General features: G+C 42.2%; 1 protein-coding gene across 4 annotated transcripts in view; it reads right to left on the bottom strand.

The window, feature by feature from the left end:
- The window catches only part of LOC149310092 (mitogen-activated protein kinase kinase kinase 3-like), a 97068-nt gene that overhangs the window by 18532 nt on the left and 59922 nt on the right, over positions 1 to 18614 (bottom strand). For all 4 annotated transcript variants that reach the window (XM_089533673.1, XM_089533676.1, XM_089533674.1 and 1 more), the window contains exons 4-7: positions 11739 to 11782; positions 10796 to 10895; positions 5720 to 5833; positions 3775 to 3886 (exon numbers count right to left, since the gene is read on the bottom strand). In XM_089533673.1, coding sequence (XP_089389799.1) covers positions 3775 to 3886; positions 5720 to 5833; positions 10796 to 10895; positions 11739 to 11782 — 370 coding nt within the window. The remainder of the gene's footprint in view (positions 1 to 3774; positions 3887 to 5719; positions 5834 to 10795; positions 10896 to 11738; positions 11783 to 18614) is intronic.

Raw genomic sequence — 18614 nt, 5'->3', positions numbered from 1 at the left:
TGGGTAGCTAACAAGGGGAAGTTCTATCCTGGGATGCTTAAGAGGCCATGACTAGATAGAATGGACAAAGTCTCCCTTTTTTGGATTACAGCTCCCAGAATCCCCTAGCCAGCATGGCCTGTACCCATGCTTCTGGGAGATGTAGTCCAAAAATGGAAAGAAGGATGTGAGTGGTGCATGTAGCTGAGCTGCAAGGGACATTTTAAGGTCCAACGCCACACATGGAGGCTTTTGGACATCCAAACTGGGAGTTGAGCATGCCGAGTAAAACACTGGCAGCAATCTCAAAGCAATTACACAAGCTTAAAAACCACCACCAGGAGCATACTTTACAGTTGTTTTTAAAGTTTATTGCAGTTACACTGGGATAAGCTCAGCATCCTAAATTTTGCAATGCATAATCAAATTTTGAATTTAGCTTTCAAGGTTCCATCGTAGCACCATGAATGCATTCAGTCTCACCCCATTTTGGAAGCTAAGAAGTGTTGGTTCTGGTGAATATTTGGGTGGGAGACGTATAGAAAATATCTAGGATTTCCAGAGAGGATTAAGGAAGAATCTGGCCTGAAACCCTGGAAGACCACAGCCACTCAGAGTTGACAATACTGAGCTTGACAGGCTAGTGATCTGATCTAGTATAAGGCAGCTTCTTACAGAGCGCATGAGCGCATTCTGTTTTAGTAAGCCTAGGGAAAACATTTACAAAGGCCTGTTACAGACAGCCAAAATAAAGCTGCTTCGAGTCACTTTGGAGATATGGTATTTCAATGATGCATGAGTCCTAAGAGTCTGGAAGCTTCACCAAAGCTGCACTCCAGTCCTTAGGACTGGAGTGTGGCTTTGGTGCGGCCTTTGGACTCTTAGGACGCATGTATCATTGAAATACCGTACCTCCAAAGTGACTCGAAGCAGCTTTATTTTGGCTGTCTGTAACAGGCCAATGTGAAAGGATTTCCACCATTCCATCCTTCCAGACATTTCTAAAAAAACACTGTGTGTATGCATTTTCCTCTCCTTATAACCATGAGGACTAGACAGTTGCTTTGCTGAAAGAAAACAAAGGATGACTCTACACTGTAGAAATAATGCACTTTCACTGCCATGGCTTGACCCACAGAATCGTGGCATTCGTAGTTTTGTGAGGCACCAGCATTCTTGGCCAGAGGAGGCTAAAGTCTTTGTAAAACTGTAAATCCCAGGATTCAATAGGATGGCACTACAGCACTTAAAATGGTGTCAAACTGCATTATTTCTACAGTATAGTTGCACCCAGAATTTTAATTTTCAGTATTTTGCAGAAGCTCCCAAGTCAGTACTGGAGATAATGACCCAAATCCACAATCATGGAAGTTTCCATGCCTCTTAAACATGCTTATATTCTGCACTAAAAAATGCTGGGTTTTCCTCTAATTCAGTCCCAACTTCTATAATAAACTTCACTGATTCCATGAACTCTGTGCATAGCACTTCCCCCCTTATAGAAGGATGGAAGGCTTATGACTTCTGCCAATAATAAGTTCACATTAACTCCAAATTCCATGGTCTGCTGGTGTGACAGGAGAAGATGGGTTGGCAGTTCAAAGAAAAACAGCCAAAACGTTAACTTTGTTCAAGTACAAGAAGCATCTGCAGAGACTTGATGTAACAGCAGACCGGCACATTTTGTTTCAGAAACAACCATCCAACTGCCTCCCCAAAATAATGGGCACACTCTCAACAGCAACACCAAGGAGAAATGTTTTAGTAATTAAAATGATATATATGTCTAAAATGTATAGCCTGAGGTCTGTCAGGAATTGGATGACTCATGTAGCAAAGACTGTGGGAGTGGAGCTATTTGGATAAGACAGACCTGTATCAGGCATACATCTTATAAGCTGGGTCAACTGTATGGGGTCAGATCTGAAGAGATAGCCTTTCTTTCCATTAGTAAACATTTCTGGAAGCCCCTCTCTGGCCAATCTGTCAGGATCATATCTCAAACATGGGCTATACCTGGCAAATGAGGTTGGTTTCTTTCTTTCTTTCTTAGTTTTATGGTTACATAAATAGTTTTTTATTGTATCTTGATGTTTATGTGTATTTTTAGCAGAAGGAGGGAGGCTTAAGGGAATAAGGGAAATATTATTATTGTTTGTATTGTCTGTTTTATTGGACAGTTGTTACCTGCCTAGATCCCAGAAGGGAGAGGCGGGATATAAATAAATATTTTATTATTATTTATTATTATTATGGTGGTCCATAATACAACATCTATAATAAAAGGTTACAAAATATATTCATTATTAGATGGCAAATGGTGTTTTCATTCCCCAGTCTCTCAGACCACATCCTGAGTCTGGGACCCGTAGTCAAAGCACACCAGACAGCAAGGGTAGCCAGTGGATCCATTTCCGGGGGGCAGCAACTCTCCTCTCAGGTCTATGGCTGATTCTCTTGCATCTGCCCCAGTTTGCCCAGGAGCTCTCTGTGTGCTGTACCTCTGCTGTGAACAAGATCCAGCAATGGGTGGCTCTCACACCATCAAGATGCAGGAGGAGAAGGCTTAAAACTGAGAGTAGATTCACTGCCCCTATAGCAATGGATCCACCTGTTGCCCTGGAAGATATACACTTCTGGGTTGACTGAGGTTGTGGCAAGAACAGACGGCCAGGTAACATAGATAGCATTTATAGCAAACTTAGCCTGTCCAGAAGGTTCATGCTATCTACCAATCACAATTCCTGAAAGTGGGCAGAAACTGTGGGATTTTGCCATGAACAGACGAGCACAAAGGATAGGGTTGTATGCTAAAATGAGACTAACAAAACCCTGGACCAGTGCTCTTGGAGTTTCTCATTCATAGGGTTGCCTTAAGTCAAAGTCAGCTTGACAGCAATTAAGAACACCTGAATTAATTTGTATAATTTATAACGGTGGGGCTCAAGGCAGAGGAAGCATTAGAGTTCACATATTTGGGAGCTCCCATTCAGAAAGGTGGTTAGACCTTGTTAAATTTCAGTATAGCTTCTCCACTGTGTGCCGATAGGTCAATTGTAGCAAGTCGGGGAGCCAATTTTTTGCCCAGAACCTTACAGAGGGTGCATGGACTGCCAAAAACCCTGAAATAAAATCCATTCAGAAGTGGCAAAAATTCATCTTGTTGGTTTGGGGAAAAATTAATACTGTTCAACCATGCCCAGAGAGAAAAGGAAAAACTAGGTGACCTAGTAAAAAGTCTTCAAAGCCATGTTAGTCTGCAAAATTCATACGCAAAAGGACCTTGTAGCACCTTTGAAACTAACTGAAAGAAAGAATTTGGTAGCATGAGTTTTCATAGGTTTGAATCTACTTCCTCAGATGCATGTTTTGGAGTGAGAGATTCAAAACATGCATCTTAGGAAGTAGGTTCAAGTTTACAAAAGCTCATGCTACCAGCTTCATTCTTTCAGTTAGTCTCAAAGGGGCTACTAGATCCCTTTGTGTATTAAAAAGTATGTTGCCACTCCTGGAAACATGTTGAAGAGGCAATTCACTTATTCATTCTGGCTTGCTGATGAGGCAATCCTCTTATTTTTTCTGTTCAGAAAAAGAGCAGTCCAGGGCTGAGGATCCCACAACTATCTGTGCAGCTCCATGCAGTCACACTGTTGACCATAGCTCCGATGTTAGGCCTGTTAATGGGAATTAGCCATAATAGCCTGAAGGGTTAATTCCATGTTAATAAGGGAGACTTGCAACTTGTCACCATGTTGATGGGAAGAGTAGAAAATACCTGATCTGCATGTCACTCACCTGTTGAATGCTTCCGTGTCCTCTCCGCATCTTTGTACAGAGACCCCATGATATCTCCCATAGACTTGGATATTCTCATCTCGTGCTGCTTGCTGTTGTTGGGCTGCAAAGCCTAGAAATGGAAGAAAAGGAGTTGGTAGGTCCCACTGCCTTTCAAGGGATGGATCACAGAATCATAGAGTTGGAAGACACCAAAATGGCCATCCAGTCAAACACCTTGCCATACAGAAAGACAGTACTCCCGTGTGATGGCCATCCAGCCTCTCTTTAAAAACCACCGGAGGAGGAGACTCTACCACTCTCCAAGGCAGAATGTTCCACTGTCACACAACTCTTACTGTCAGGAAATTTCTCCTAATGTTTAGTGTCTTTTTCTGTAGTTTGAATCCACTGCTCCATGTCCTATTCTCTGGAATAGCAGAAAAACACTTGCTCCATCGTCAATATGACATCGCTTCAAATATTTAAAGAGGGCCATCATGTCATTCCTTAACCTTCTCTTCTCCAGGCTAAACATCCAAGCAGGATCAAAACCACAGAGTGTAGGGAATACCATTTTTCATCCTTCCAAAAGCGATCCCAAGAAAATAACCCCATCCCCTGCAAAAGTGTTATTTGAATTGGGGGGGGGGGGGTGTTTACAATAGGAAGCAGCTTTGTTCCTTGGCCTAAGAAACATATCTTAGGGGTGAGGTGGGCAATCTTCATCCTGATCGGGATCGGGGTTGACACCCCAAACTATTATCCTGCTTACATAACAAAAATGTGCACACTAATTGATTAATACCATGTCTTGGTTGATCCTTAAAGGTTTTTTAAAAAAAAAACAACAGCAAAAAAATGATTAGACTGGGGTAGGCCATTTGGTAGACTCCAGATGTTCTGGAGTATAGCTCCCATCATCCCTGACCACTGCTCATGCTGGCTGAAGCTCATGGTGTATTCCAGAACAACTGGTAAATACCAACTTGCCTACTCCATTTGTGGTGGCACAGGTTTTATCATTAACTAAGCTACCTGAATATAATCTTGTTGTTCTGACACGACATATCTCAAAGTATTAGGTGCTGGAAACATAAGCAACAAGTGAAAATGTCATCAAGGAGCTGCAGAGACAGGGCATAAAGGCTACATGAGAGGCTGCTGGCCAAGACAGACATTTAGTCTGATACTGTAAGATAATTCTTACATTGCTATCATAGGTCTAATCTGCACTGCAGAAATAAAACAAGTTTGACACAGCTTTAGCTGATATGGTTCAATGCTATGGAATTCTGCAATTTGTGATTTGGTGAGCTATTTAGCTTTCTCTGTCAGAGTCTGGTGCTTCAACAAACTACAAATCCCAGAATTCCATAGGATAGCAATAGCAATATAGCAATAGCAAGTACATTTCTATACCACTTATCAGTAAACCAGCACTCCCTAAGTGGTTTATAATGTGTAAAGCAACTGCCCCAACAAGCTAGGTACTCATTTTACTGACCTATGAAAGGATAGAAGGCTGAGTGGACCTTGGAGCCCTACCTGGGATCGAACTCACAACCTTGTCGCTGCAGTACTGGCATTTAACCACTGTACCACCAGGGATGGAGCCATGACAGTTAAAACGGTGTCAAACTGCAAACTGCAGTGCAGATTAGATCATAAATTACCTATAGGCCAGGTTTTCGTTGAGGGCTTCCAACTGCAAACCAGAACATGAACAGCTAGTAAGCGTCATCATTCTACAGTTGTTCAAATGGCAAAATGGAGAAAGAAAATGGGCTTTAAAGCAGAGGAGTGGATTAAAAAAATAAAATAACCAGATTCCCATTCTAAGAGGACACCCTTATAAGAAACTTGCCATCTGATACATATTTATGAGTTCTTCCACTTCTTACAACAATAACACAGCATTCCGCTTTGTACACAGATGAAGAGGGCTAAAAAGTCAATGGCTCACATTTGTTTTCTTTGGAGTTTTCACAAACACTCTCAGGCTCTTGAGAGAAGGGCTGAGATCCAAGTGTTCCACCGCTCGGTCCAAGTCTTCCTGGGATTTCAGGGGAATCAGGAGCTGGAAAAAATTGAACAAACACCGCTGATGCAGCTGAGCTACAAACAAGAGCAAACAGAGGAAGCTGCGGAGCAGTCAGGGGCTTGGGAACGGTAGGGATTTGGACAGTTGAACCCAAGACAACGCAAAAGCAATCAGAGGCCTCTGGCGGAAAACAGAAACAAACATCTGGGAGCTTTAACCTTTTCTTCCAAGATAGCATCCCTCTAAGGAACCAAATAAAAGTTATCAAAACAACTGCCTACAAAAGAAGAGGTGCAAAGTGTCACTGACTCAGCTGCAAGGAAGATTGGCAAGGCAAAACATAAATAAAAACATTTGGGGACTGCACTGAAACTGATGCCAGTTTCAACAGAGGGAGCTGTACAGAGATACAGAAATTCAAACTCAGAGCAGGTCTATACAGACCAAATGAACTGGTTTCCACTTACTATGTCCACACAATGCAGGGCCAAAGCCTGGGTTCATGTGGACCGTTTTTATGAAGTGAAGCCAGTTCTGCAATGAATCTGGGGCATCCCTCCCTTAAACCAGATTTAAAAATACTTACCTTTGGCTCACAATTTTCCAGAGCATTCTGGAGTGATGTTGGGTGCCTGTTTGCACATGCATCCCACTGCGCTGCCTGGTACCAGCACCACTGATGCTAGTTGTTCCCTCTGAGGTCACAACAAAGTGTCCAGACACATGATCAAGGTTGCATACCTTGTGTTTGACCTCAGAGGGAGCGACTCATGCCAGCGGTGGTGGCACTGGGCAAACAACAAGACAAGTGTATAGACAGCTGCCTGGCATCATTCTGGAGTCCAGAGGTAACGGGGGGAATTCAGGGCAGCTTTGGGGCCAGAATACTCTGGATGCAGCCCGGAGTATTTCTGGTCATGTAGTAGATCTTGAGGACTACTTTCTTAGCTTCTTTGTTTAAAAGCAGATAAGACAGCTGCTTCCAAACAACTTTGCTGCAGGAATACAGTTGAATGTTGAGAGAGGATTAGTAACGTGCCCTGAGAATTGATTCAGATTCAATTAGATATTTATTTAATAATTAATTGTTTCTGCAAGTCCAGGTAGCTGCTCACCTGTGAGCTGCCTGTCATTACTAGGTACAACTCCCAGCTTTTGGGCTGCCTCCTATTACTCAGGAGGCCTACACAAAGGAGTCACTTGTGCTGTGATCATCTCTAGGCTGTGGAATATTTTGCATTGAAAGATCTATCTGGTCTCCTTTCCTTCATTGCTCTTTGCCCCCTGTCCAAGATTTATTTATTTCATCTGCTCTTTGACCTGCTCAACTGATTTTGCTTGTGGCTATAGGGTACCCAGCTATGGCTTACCCGATATTGTTGGACTACAACTCCCAGAATCCCCAGCCAATGGACAGGGTTCCTGGAAGTTGTCCTTCAACAATATCTGGGGTCCCATGGTTGGGAGTCCTTATTCAGATCGTCTCCATTCTGTTCTGTACTACTTAGTCTCCATTCTGTTGTTTTTAAATTTGCCATTGCAAGTACACTGCAAGGTGGGGTCATACATGCAATAAATGATGCAGAAGCATGCTCAAGTCTAGTCTTCTAACTCAGACAACTCCAAGGTGCACATAGAGGAGGCAACATGGTGGAATGCTAGTGAATTTCCCTACCTCTGGATTGCTAGTACATTGATTAGTAACATCTTCTGAGCAGTTCATGTGCTTGTCGCTTTGCTGCACTTCAAAGGGCAGTAGGGTATCATTTCAGTGTCTCTCAAGTCCTATTCAGGAGGGAGCCTCTTAACAGGTTCAGCCACCAGTTTCTCTGATTCAGAAAGGGAGTTGTCTGGAGTGAGAAACTCCTTGCAATCCAACTCCTCTGCATCAGATTCCTGAGTCCAGAGGGTCAGTTATCATATTTGGAATCTCTATGCAAGTGGAGCTGTCATACTGCCATGGGTCCCATTGTGCAATGGGGACCTCCACTACATATCAGAGTGTCTTACAGAGTGCCCCACTGTGCAGTGTGTGTCAGAACACCCTGATACACATCATCACAATTCACTAGAAAAGTGGCATAGCATGTCAGAGACATATATGTTGTCATGCGCCTTCAAGTCATTTCCAACTAATGCAACCCTAAGGCTAAACTATCATGGGATTTCCTTGGCAAGTTTCTTCAGAGGGGGTTTGCCACTGCTATCCTCTGAGGCTGAGAGAGTGTGTCTTCTGGGATTTGAACCCTTATCTTCAGAGTGATAGCCCAACCCTCAAGCCACTTTCACCACGCTGGCTCACATCATCATCATCATCAAGTTACAAATCACAGTCTCCAATGCAGGATGCATTATTTTTAGTAGTATGCTTTAAATTGCTTTTAATGTTATTGATATTTTAATTCCATTTAAAAAATCCAGGACATTGTTGCAGACACTATGTAGGGAGGTAAGGAGTCATGGCCATTTACTAACATCGCACCATGAAGTCCCTAAGAAAATTTGGCTGCAGTATACATAAAAGTATTAGATTTATTACCTTACCTTTTCAATGCATCTGTGTCAGGCTGCCTTACAATATGGTAACAACAAGACCATCTCTTGTTGTTTTTGATGCAACAAATTAAAATCACTACCTCCTGGAAATTCCTTCTTTAAAACATGTTTTCCTTCTGGTGGAGGCTTAGGCCAAATTATATTTTTATCCCTCCCTGCTGTAGTGTTCCATGATTCTGTTTTGCATTACCAAGACCCCAGTTTACCTTCTACACAACCCCTTTACAAGACTACACTCTGTACTTGGATGTCTTTTCATCCACTTCATTCTACTCTGGAATTTGGATCTAAACTGTTGGGACAACTCCATGACTGGTTCTAGCGCCACTCCTCCCCCAGCATTTCCAAATTCCTAACCTTTCCAAAATCTGCCTCTGCTTGGAATGCAATGTTCTGCATCCTTGTAAGGCTGTCTTCCAGGGTCATAATGTTCCATGCACCCCTATGCCTGGCCTCCAAAAACAGCCAAAAGGTAGGCTGAACATTGCCCTCAGGGCACTATTTAGGTTGGCCTCCACAAGTTGCTTGAATCTGGTGAAGAGGTTTTGGCTAAATCTGCCAGCAAGGCAGCAGCGTACATGGACGTTCTCTACCAGACGCTAGCCTAAATATAGACACACGTAAACCAGAGAGTGAGTTGGCAGGTTGCAGGCTCAGGAAATGGAGCACAGCTTTCCTGCAGCCAGTAAAGTGAATAACTAAGTTAAGAAGCATGGGGGGGAAGGAGAGGAGGGAACCCGCCGGATGCTGATTCATCAGTTTGCTAGTCCCTGTGCTTTTCAAGCTTTGAACTCATGAGCTAAAGGCAGATATAATGTGATTCCTTTATGAGCCCACTAGAGCATTAAGTTCATCAGAAGAGGTCCACCACTTTCTCAGGCTCATTTAGTGTGAACAAGGGAGAGGGCCTTCTTGGTGGCTGCTCCCAGGCTCAGGAACTCCCTCCCTAGAGAGGCCAGGATGGACCCATCCCTGCTCTCCTTTTGACGGCAGGTGAAAACATTTCTGTGCTGTCAGGCTTTTTAAGTCCATGAGGGTTTGGCTTTCAAATGCTGTGCAAATCAGATGTGAAGGTTTGTATATAATTTTTAACACAGAGGCAGGCACAGCTCAACCATGCCTAACCCCAGAAGCACATCAAAGAGCCTGCCTCCATCTTAACTGCTGTCCTCCTTGCCTCGGAGGCAGGGAAGAACCAGCAGTATCTAAATAAAATAATAAAATAATCATAATTAAGACTGGTGTAGTAGTTTTGCTGTTCCCCAAACAATTTTTTTTTCTACTTTGACATAAGCTACCAAAATGGAATGGGGAATTAAACCTTTACTAGTGATCTGGAGGAAAAGCTGGCTGTGGTTGCTATCTATTTGCTAGTGCTCTGACATCTCCTAATCTTAACATGATATTTTTATATATTGTCTTTATTGCTATGTATGTACTTCGATGTTGAAATTTTAATCTGTACGCCGCTTTGATCATCATGGAAAAGCGGGATAAAAATAAAATTTATTATTGTTATTATTGTTATTATTATTATTATTAATCTGCCACTACTGTATAATCTTTTAACAATTGGAGCAGTTTTGCAACAACATTATGATTTGTTTGTTTATTGCTTTTTTAAAGGTGGTTGGTGAGTATGTCAACATAAGAAGCTGTCACACACTGACATGAATCTAGCTAACTCAGTACTGGGTTATTCATATGTCAGAATAAACTTACTTTTTTGTTAACTATGGTTTATTGAACTGCAGATAACCAAAGAAACTATGGTTTGTCTTTCCTAATTTTGGTTTGTTTCTCTCTGGCCCTTTTGTAAGCTCCTGTTTCTGGCTGGGAAAAGCTAAAATTGAAGATTAGATTGTCCTGACAAGCCATGGTTTATCCAAGCCAGAGCTGGCAAGCCAACTAGAAATCATAGGTTTAAACTGCAGGTTGTGGCTGATTCTGCTATCATGCCTTGATAGCAGAAGTAATTTTGCACTCACAACAGGCTATCTTTCAAGCAACTGAACCATGCATGTTTTGTTGTGTTATATGAAGGTGAACATGTGGCAATTGTTTCAGACTGTGGGTCTTTCCTAGCTCTTCCACTCAGATCTATCAACCTGGAAATGTCAGAAACTGAATCTGGAACCCTCTGCATACAAGACACATGCTGTAATGCTCAGCAATGACCCTTCTGCCCAATGTGTTGACCTTTCTAGGGAAGACTGCAAAATAAACCTGTTTGAAGTGTGTTTAGTTACCATAATTTTTTTAAAAGAGTGGCATTCTTTGGCATTCATACCTCTGAATCCAATGATTTTCTATTTCATTTTGTATGTATTTTAGGATATCATTTCAGCTTACTGTTGTGAACTTCCTTAAAAAGAGGAAAGAATTTTAAATATACACATGGACAGGCAGAAAAGCAAGCAAGCAAGAAAGCAAGCAGGATACCTCATTGTTGGCATAATGCAAGTCCATCATCTGTCCGAAAGCATCCATAACTTTCTGTAGAACCTCTTTGAATTTAACTGGCCTCTGGAATTGCATAATTCTGCAGGGATTGAAATGTCTGATGTTAATTAAAACACTATTTCTCCTACATTTAATAAGAACAAACATTGGGGGGTGGGGGCAGATTATGAAACCAGCTGAACTTTAGGATCCTGCTACCTTACGCAGCCAAAAACAATATATTACCCCAGTCTCTCAGGTGCAGAACTAGGGCTTGGGGTGCCCACTTTTTAAATTATAGTAGTCCACCCTAATCCACGGTTTTACTTTTCATAGTTTCAGTTACCTGCATTCAGCCACGGACTGAAAATATTATGTGGTAGGGAAGGTTCTGAATACTGTTGTTTAGGCCTCATTGTAAGAAGGGGAAAATTGCCATATAACTAGTAAAACCAAACTGGTTATTTTCAAATGCCAGTACTGAGTTTTTAACCAATAAAACAACTTATTAAACCTCACTGGGGAGAGGGATAACTAATGAGTTCTTGACGAGTGGAATTTAAGTTGTTATTGCCAAGTTTTGCATACAACACATTTCTTTTCCATTTTTGAAGGCATACAAACCTAACTCACTCCTGTCGGGCAGCAAACCCAGAAGGTTTATATGGTGAACCACCACATGTGGCCCATTGCCTGCATTGGCTTGATTGAAACAAGTTCTTGCAGCCCTCTCACAGGGATTTTTTTTTTAAAGAGGACCATTGGAAATGTTTTAGATAGTCTATATTGTATGTCACCTTGAGATCCGGTGATAAAGGGCAGGACAGAAGTCTTCTATAAATAAGTAAATTTATCATGCACAGATGAGGGAAGTTGTACTTTGGGGATTCTATAAGCTAACAAACATAACCATGTTTCCATTTGGATGCAGCTAGATACGAACCTTTTCTCTCCATCATGTTCAAATTTAATTCTGGCATTCCGCAACTATGGAAGGAAAAGAGACAGAAAACCATTAAAAGCAGAAGTAATGCAGTGAGATGTCGAAGAGAGTAATCGAGAAGTCAAGGGTTCAAATAAGCTCCTCTGTTATGAACTCACTAGGGGACCTTAGGCCAGATGTGGGAATTATGCAGCTTCATGTTGCTGCATTTCAGCTCCCAGTATTCCTCATAATTAATTATGTTGGCTAGGGCTGCTGGGACTTGCAGTTCAGGAAGATGCTGGGGATCACTCCATTTTCTGGCTTTCTCAGGCACACCACTCTCTCACACCTATCTCCTTCATCTACACTATGGGAAAAATAATAAAAAACTAATAAAAACCTTTAAAAGCGTACGAAGAGATAAGAAAAGGTGTGGCAACCACTTAGAACACCCTAAAGGGCAATGTAAAGGAAAGGTGTGGTTGCACCCATGTCCTACTACTGGGCTTCCCATTCTGGCAACTACTTGGCCGCTGTGTGAACAGAATACTTAACTGCCTTTCCTAACCTTGGATCTCATCCAGTAGGGCTCTTCCCATGTTCTTACAAACTAAGCTCTTTTCTGTTCATTATTCATTATCTGCAGGTGTCTTTAAAAAAGACAGGTATTTGAGCCTCTGCTGAAATCTCAGTACAGCTTTGACATGTTACTTTTTTGAACTATAACCAGAATCTACCAGGAACTCATGCCACTAGCCATATTGCTGGGGGAATCTGGGAATTCTAATGTAAAAAAAAGTAACTTTTCCTAAACTCTGGATCCTTGCCAGGGATCACTGGTGACAGCTACTATGTGACATCCTAAAAAATTCCCAGTGTACAGTTAGCTAGGCCATTTGGGTTCTCCAAGTCTGCATGGCTTTAGCAGGGCTGTCATGCAGAGTGACTTGGTCTCTCATTCCTAGGGTTGCTATAAGTCAAAGTTGACTTGAAGACACTTAATAACAACAATACAAGTTAAAACACTGTAAATTGGTCACTGAGAACAATCTACTTTCCAAGAAATTCTCAAGCGTGAAGTCGAAGGCTTTCGTGGTCGGCATCCATAGTTTTTTGTGGGTTTTTCGGGCTATGTTGCCATGTTCAGAAGATGCCAGCCACATATGCTGGCGAAACGTCAGGAAGAAACTCTTCTAGAACATGGCCACATAGCCCAAAAAACTATAAATTCTCAAGCCATGATCAACCGGTATGGGAGCAGTCTTGAGATTCTACCTTTTACTATACAGGCATGGGTTGGCTGGAAAGCATCCACATCTCCTGGAGCATGAAATTGTTCTGCACAATAGTTGGGAGTTCTCCGCTCTTAATTGGTTGGTGGGAGTTCTCCACTATTAATAGATTTTTTTTAAGTGTGCAAAAATAAATTATAGCCTCATCTCTCCTTCTTCCTTCGTTTCTTTTGAGGATGGAAATATATACACACACACACATACACACATCCCATCCCCTGGAGTGAAGCACAGCTTGGAAAGATTAGCCACACACTATTTGTATCTAAAAAGTAGAATTCCTAGATGGGTGAGCAAGTAAAGTCTCTTCCTGAAAACACTTCTTATCTTTCACTCTAGCTTCAACGAGAGCATGACCAGCAGTTTCCATAGCCCAATCTTATACTACTGTACTGAGAAAATGTTGTAGCAATGAGAGGACTTGCATGGAAGAGGAAAGATGGATTAGCAGGCTATGTGTGACTGTTTCCAGCGGAGAGGAGAAAACGTGTCCCACCAGGCTCATGCTCTCCATAGACTCTTCCAGTCACCCCAAATGACAAACCGCTGCTTCAGGAGCCATGGTTTGCCTTTACACATATACCCCAACCCCTCCCAGCCAACTCTTTAAAAAATATTCATCTGAAACCAGAACTGAAAGAATTACTTCTGGTCGCAACTTCTAGAGGCATGAAGAGACAAAATCCCTCTCCTGGTTTCCCACACCTGTTTTTCCAAAAAGGTAATTTCTTGAAATCCGAAATTTGACTTTATAAACATAGGTTGGAATTCTGAAATCCAAAATGCTCCACAATCCAAAATTTATTTTGACGGGTGGCTGAGATAGTGACACCTTTGCTTTCAGATGGTTCATTGTACAAAAACTTCGCTCCGTGCACAAAATTATTTAAAATATTGTTTATAAAATTATCTTTAGGCTATGGGTATAAGGTGGATATGAAACATAAATGAATTTTGTGTTTAAACGTGGGTCCCACCTCCAAGATATATACAATATACAAATATTCCAAAATCCAAAAAATCCAAAATCCAGAATATTTCTGGTCCCAAGCATTTCAGATAAAGAAGACTCAACCTGTAATCAGAAATAAACCCATCCCATGTCAGGAAGGAACAGTTTGAGTTCTTGGTTCATGGGAGCCTTTGGAAAAGGCTCAATCTATCCTCTTTTCCCCTCCTTTCCATGGCAGAGCTGCCTATATCCAAGGAGAGGAGCCCTGGAACTAAATTTGGCCCTTCTGGAGCACAGATCTCACCCTTTGAGGTTCCCTCTTCACCAGGAAAATATCATGCCATGATTTCCCTGCTTTGGTATGGATTAATTCCCATTCTGAGAAGTTGAAATACCCCTCTGAATTCATGGTAACTAGCAGCAAGGGCTTGCATAAAGATAAAAATGTGCTGGCATTTTTTGGTCTCCCTCTGCTTCTGGTCTTACCCACCAATGAAATCTGCTCCACCTTCAGAAACTGAATTTGGCTCTCAGGCTGAAACAAGTTCCCCATCCTTTCAGTAGTGTATCCCTCATTTTTGCCATTGTTTGGAGAGGGCAGATGTAGAAGCACCAACAGAGAAGATGAGGAAGAGTAGCAGCACTAGACCCAGGAATCCCTAGCAAGTGGCAGGATATCCCATACTGGGCTGTGGCCTCAGCAGGTGCCTAACAACATCTACTCCTGACAACAGGCTTAGAGATGGATATGAAAGAACTGTGCAAGTCAGTACTCGTCTATGTATGCCCTGGTTCACTACTCAATCATTGCTTTCAGCCAAAATATCCATAGTAGGCTTTGCCCCTATCCTTAGCAGGAGTTTCAGTGGTTGTTAAGCATGCAAACAGGTACTGAATGTTTCAGGCAGAGGATAATCCTAGCCCTACCTGGAGATGCCCAGGACTGAACCCAAGGTATCTTGCATACAAAGTGTGTTTCTGCTTAATGGAGTTATAGATTCATCTAGTCCTTCTTCTAGATGTCACTTTGAATTCTAAATCCTCAGAGATCATCAGATGGGGGGAAATCAGGGAAGAAAAAGGCATACTTCCGGCAAAGTCGTGTGATTGTGCTGAGGATTTCCAGACAACGTCATGCTTATGCAGAACTCATGAAGATCCTGCACTGCCCCAGCAACAAACCATTCCCAGAACTTCCCAGGGAATGGTTTGTTGCTGGAGCATTCCTGGATTGTCATGGGTTAAATCCTGGATAAGTGCAATGTGTCTGAAAATCTTCAGTGTGATTGCACAACTTTGCAGGGAGTATGCCTATATTTGCCCATATGCAAAAACTCAAGTTTTGTACTCCATGCACCACTCACTTTGCTGTGCAAGTGTGCATGGCTATTCGTCCCTCCAGACCTGATGCAGTTTTTTTGCTGATCAGAAATGCTTGTTTAGGAACAACTTGTTGCTGGAAATTGAGAAATCGCGAAATCACTTGTGCGAAAACAGCCCCAAAAGAGCCCCAGAAGAGGGGAAAAATAATGACTGCATCCTTTTGCTTCAGAATGAAACAATAATAACAACAGTGACCTCCTCTGGATGGGAGCCAATGCAAACAGACCAGCCGCCTCACATAACAGGACTTGGCTGGCAAGGAGAGAAAAACCAGTGAGCCAGATGGTTCAGGAGGGAAGGAAAAAACTTCACTAGGCTTAAGCTTCCCCCGCACTCAAGTATTACTTGCTAGAAAAACAACCATTTGAGAAAAGAGGCCGAAAGAAAGATCTGCTGTGAGAAGAGCAACCCAGGAGTGGGTGCGGGGGACACAAGTTCTGACTGACCAGATTCTGTGGATTTTGCATTGCTAGCTCTTCGTTCTACTGGGCTAAAGACTAATAAAAGTTAGTCTTGAAAGGACAGGCAAAATAAAATTTGTTGTTGTTGTGTGCCTGCAAGTCATTTTTTTTACATATGGCAACCCTAAGGTGAGCCTATCACTGGGTTTTCTTCACAAGATTTGTTCACAGCAGGTTTGCCATTGCCCTCCTCTGTGGCTGAGAGAATGGAACATGTTCAAGGTCATCCAGTGGGTTTCCATGGCTGAGCTGGGATTCGAACCCTGGTCTCCAGAGTCACAGTCCAATGCTCAAACCATTTATACAATGGTCCCTTCCCATTTGCTGGGGTTAGAGGTGAAGAACCCCCTGTGAATGTAGAAAAACCACAAATAGAAGAACACTATTCTTTTTACCTAAGAGAATACCTCCCGAGGAATCTCCAGATCATCCAGTGCAACTCCGTGGGCAGAGATTAATCATAAAATCATGTTGGAGGACCTAAAAATGCCTAGACAAGTGTTTTCTCTAGGAATGTCTAGGTTCTCCAGTGCAATTCTATGGTCAACATCTGGCAGAGCTGCACTGGAGGACCTAGAGATTCCTAGAGAGAACATACAGTGGGTCCTTGTTATCTGCTGGGGTTTGGTTCCAGGAGCCCCTGTGGATAACAAAATCCGTGGATGCTCAAGTCCCATTAAATACAATGGCATAGCAAAATGGTGTCTCTTTTTATAAAATAGCAAAATCAAGGTTTTCTATTTGGAATTTATACATTTTTTCAATATTCTCAAGCCACGGATGCTTGAATCCATAAATAAAAAAATCCATGGATAAGGAGGACTGGCTGCATTAATCAAAACTGCAAATAATTCAATCCACAAAAGCCAAAGCTGCAAATGTTGAGGGTCAACTGTACTCTAAAATACGTGGTTGGTAATGGGCCATACTTCTTAAGGACACCACAGGCAACAATATCCCCTTGGGAAAGGGCTGGTTCTCAAAATAAATATGTTAAAACTCCTATTTATTAAAAGAGCATAATGGGAAGGGACAGGGCTTTGTCAGATCTTGGAAGCAAGTAGGTAGAAATATTTTCACTAGTAATAGTTCCTTTCCTCAATAACAAAGATAAAACTAAGGCTTGGGTCTTTTTAAATGGCTTTGAAATTGGTTTTTGTAATTGTTTTTAATGAACATTGGTATTAAAATTCGTGTTTAAATTTATTTTTATGTTGTTGTTTTTTAATTTACAAACACATCACTTTGGAAGACATAAGAGAATAAGGGTCATAAGAGAAAATGAGAAAGGAGGAGGAGCAGCATTATAATGCTACCTTAATAAGGAGATGATCGCTCTTTTTGTGTCAGAGCTGTACATTTTAAAATAAAGTTTATTGTTACAGAGGTGTGGTCTCACTAAACAGCGGAGGAAAAAACCAAATCAGCCAAAAGATGGCTTGTGCTATACCCTTTAAAATGTTTTTTATACATAAAATAAAAAGTAACCACTTTAATTTTGTTGCTGCTGTTGTTGTTGTGTCAATCACTTCCTTAGCGAACAGCTCTTTGCCAATTGTCTTCTTCCTATGATTGGGTCCATGGAAGTAATAACACAATTTGTAGTAAGCTTGTGGGAGCCTTGCCAAAAACAGCTTTTGGTAGGTGTGTGGCAGTCCCATCCGCTGGTACACAGGGCAATTAGAAATGTACTCGGACATGCCGTCCAGGCCAGAACATCTTGTTAAAATGTGATGAAATGCCATCATTGGGCAAGGACGGTCACTTCTTGGACAAACTCTGGAAGACTTGGGTGTCCATCTGAAAGAAGTTCTCAGGAGGTGGTGGCAGCAGAGCTGTTGTTTTTGTGGATCAGGGCAAGCCAGGGTTTTGTTTTATTCTGTTTGCCAGGGCAAATAACATGGATCCATGAGTTCAGAAAAGGGACGTGGTGGCAAAAACCTAATATATCCAGGCCTCACCTGAAACACTGTGTCCAGTTCTGGACACTACCATCCAAAAAGGATGTTGACAAGCTGGAGCATGTCCAGAGGAGGATGACCAAAATGGTGAAAGGCCTGGAAACCATGCCTTATGAGGATTGACTTAGGGAGCTGGGGATGTTTAGCCCGGAGAAGAAACATTTAGAGGTGATATGATAGCCCTGTTTAAATATTTGAAGGGATGTCATATTGAGGAGGGAGCAAGCTTCTTTTCTGCTGCTCCAGAGAACAGGACCCGGAACAATGGATTCAAACTAAAGGAAAAGAGATTCCAACTCAGCATTAGGAGGAACCTCCTGAGAGTAAGGGCTGTTTGATTGTGGAACTCACTGCCTTGGAGTGTGCTGGAGTCTCCTTCTTTAGAGGTTTTTAAGCAGAGGCTGGATGGCTATCTGTCACAGGCAGAGCTTCGACTGTGAGTTACTGCATGGCAGAGGCTTGGACTGGCTGGCCCTTGTGGTCTCTTCCAACTCTATGATTCTATCTTTCTATTAACTTCAACAACATAAAGGGATGAGAAGGGCAGATGCCCAATAAACCAGGCAGAGAGAAGCAAAGAAGGACAGAGGTGCCAGTCCTTTTCACTTCTGGAAAAAGGAGGAGGCAAATTTGGAGGCAATCCTACACACATTTACATGGAGCTTTGTTGTCATTGTTGTGTGCCTTCAAATTGTTTCTGACCCTAAAGTGAATCCATCATGGGGTTTTCTGGGGCTGAGAATATGTGACTTGCCCAAGTTTCTCCAGTGGCTTTCCATGGCTGAGTAGGGAATTAAACTCTGGTCTCCAGAGTCGTTGCCCAATGCTCAAACTACTATACCACA

Source organism: Sceloporus occidentalis, unplaced genomic scaffold, assembly GCF_023333645.1.
Source record: "Sceloporus occidentalis isolate IW3139 unplaced genomic scaffold, rSceOcc1.0.p SCAF_7, whole genome shotgun sequence".
Lineage (NCBI taxonomy): Eukaryota > Metazoa > Chordata > Lepidosauria > Squamata > Phrynosomatidae > Sceloporus > Sceloporus occidentalis.
Note: the sequence above shows the minus strand (reverse complement) of the source record. Positions and strands in the feature narration are given on the sequence as shown.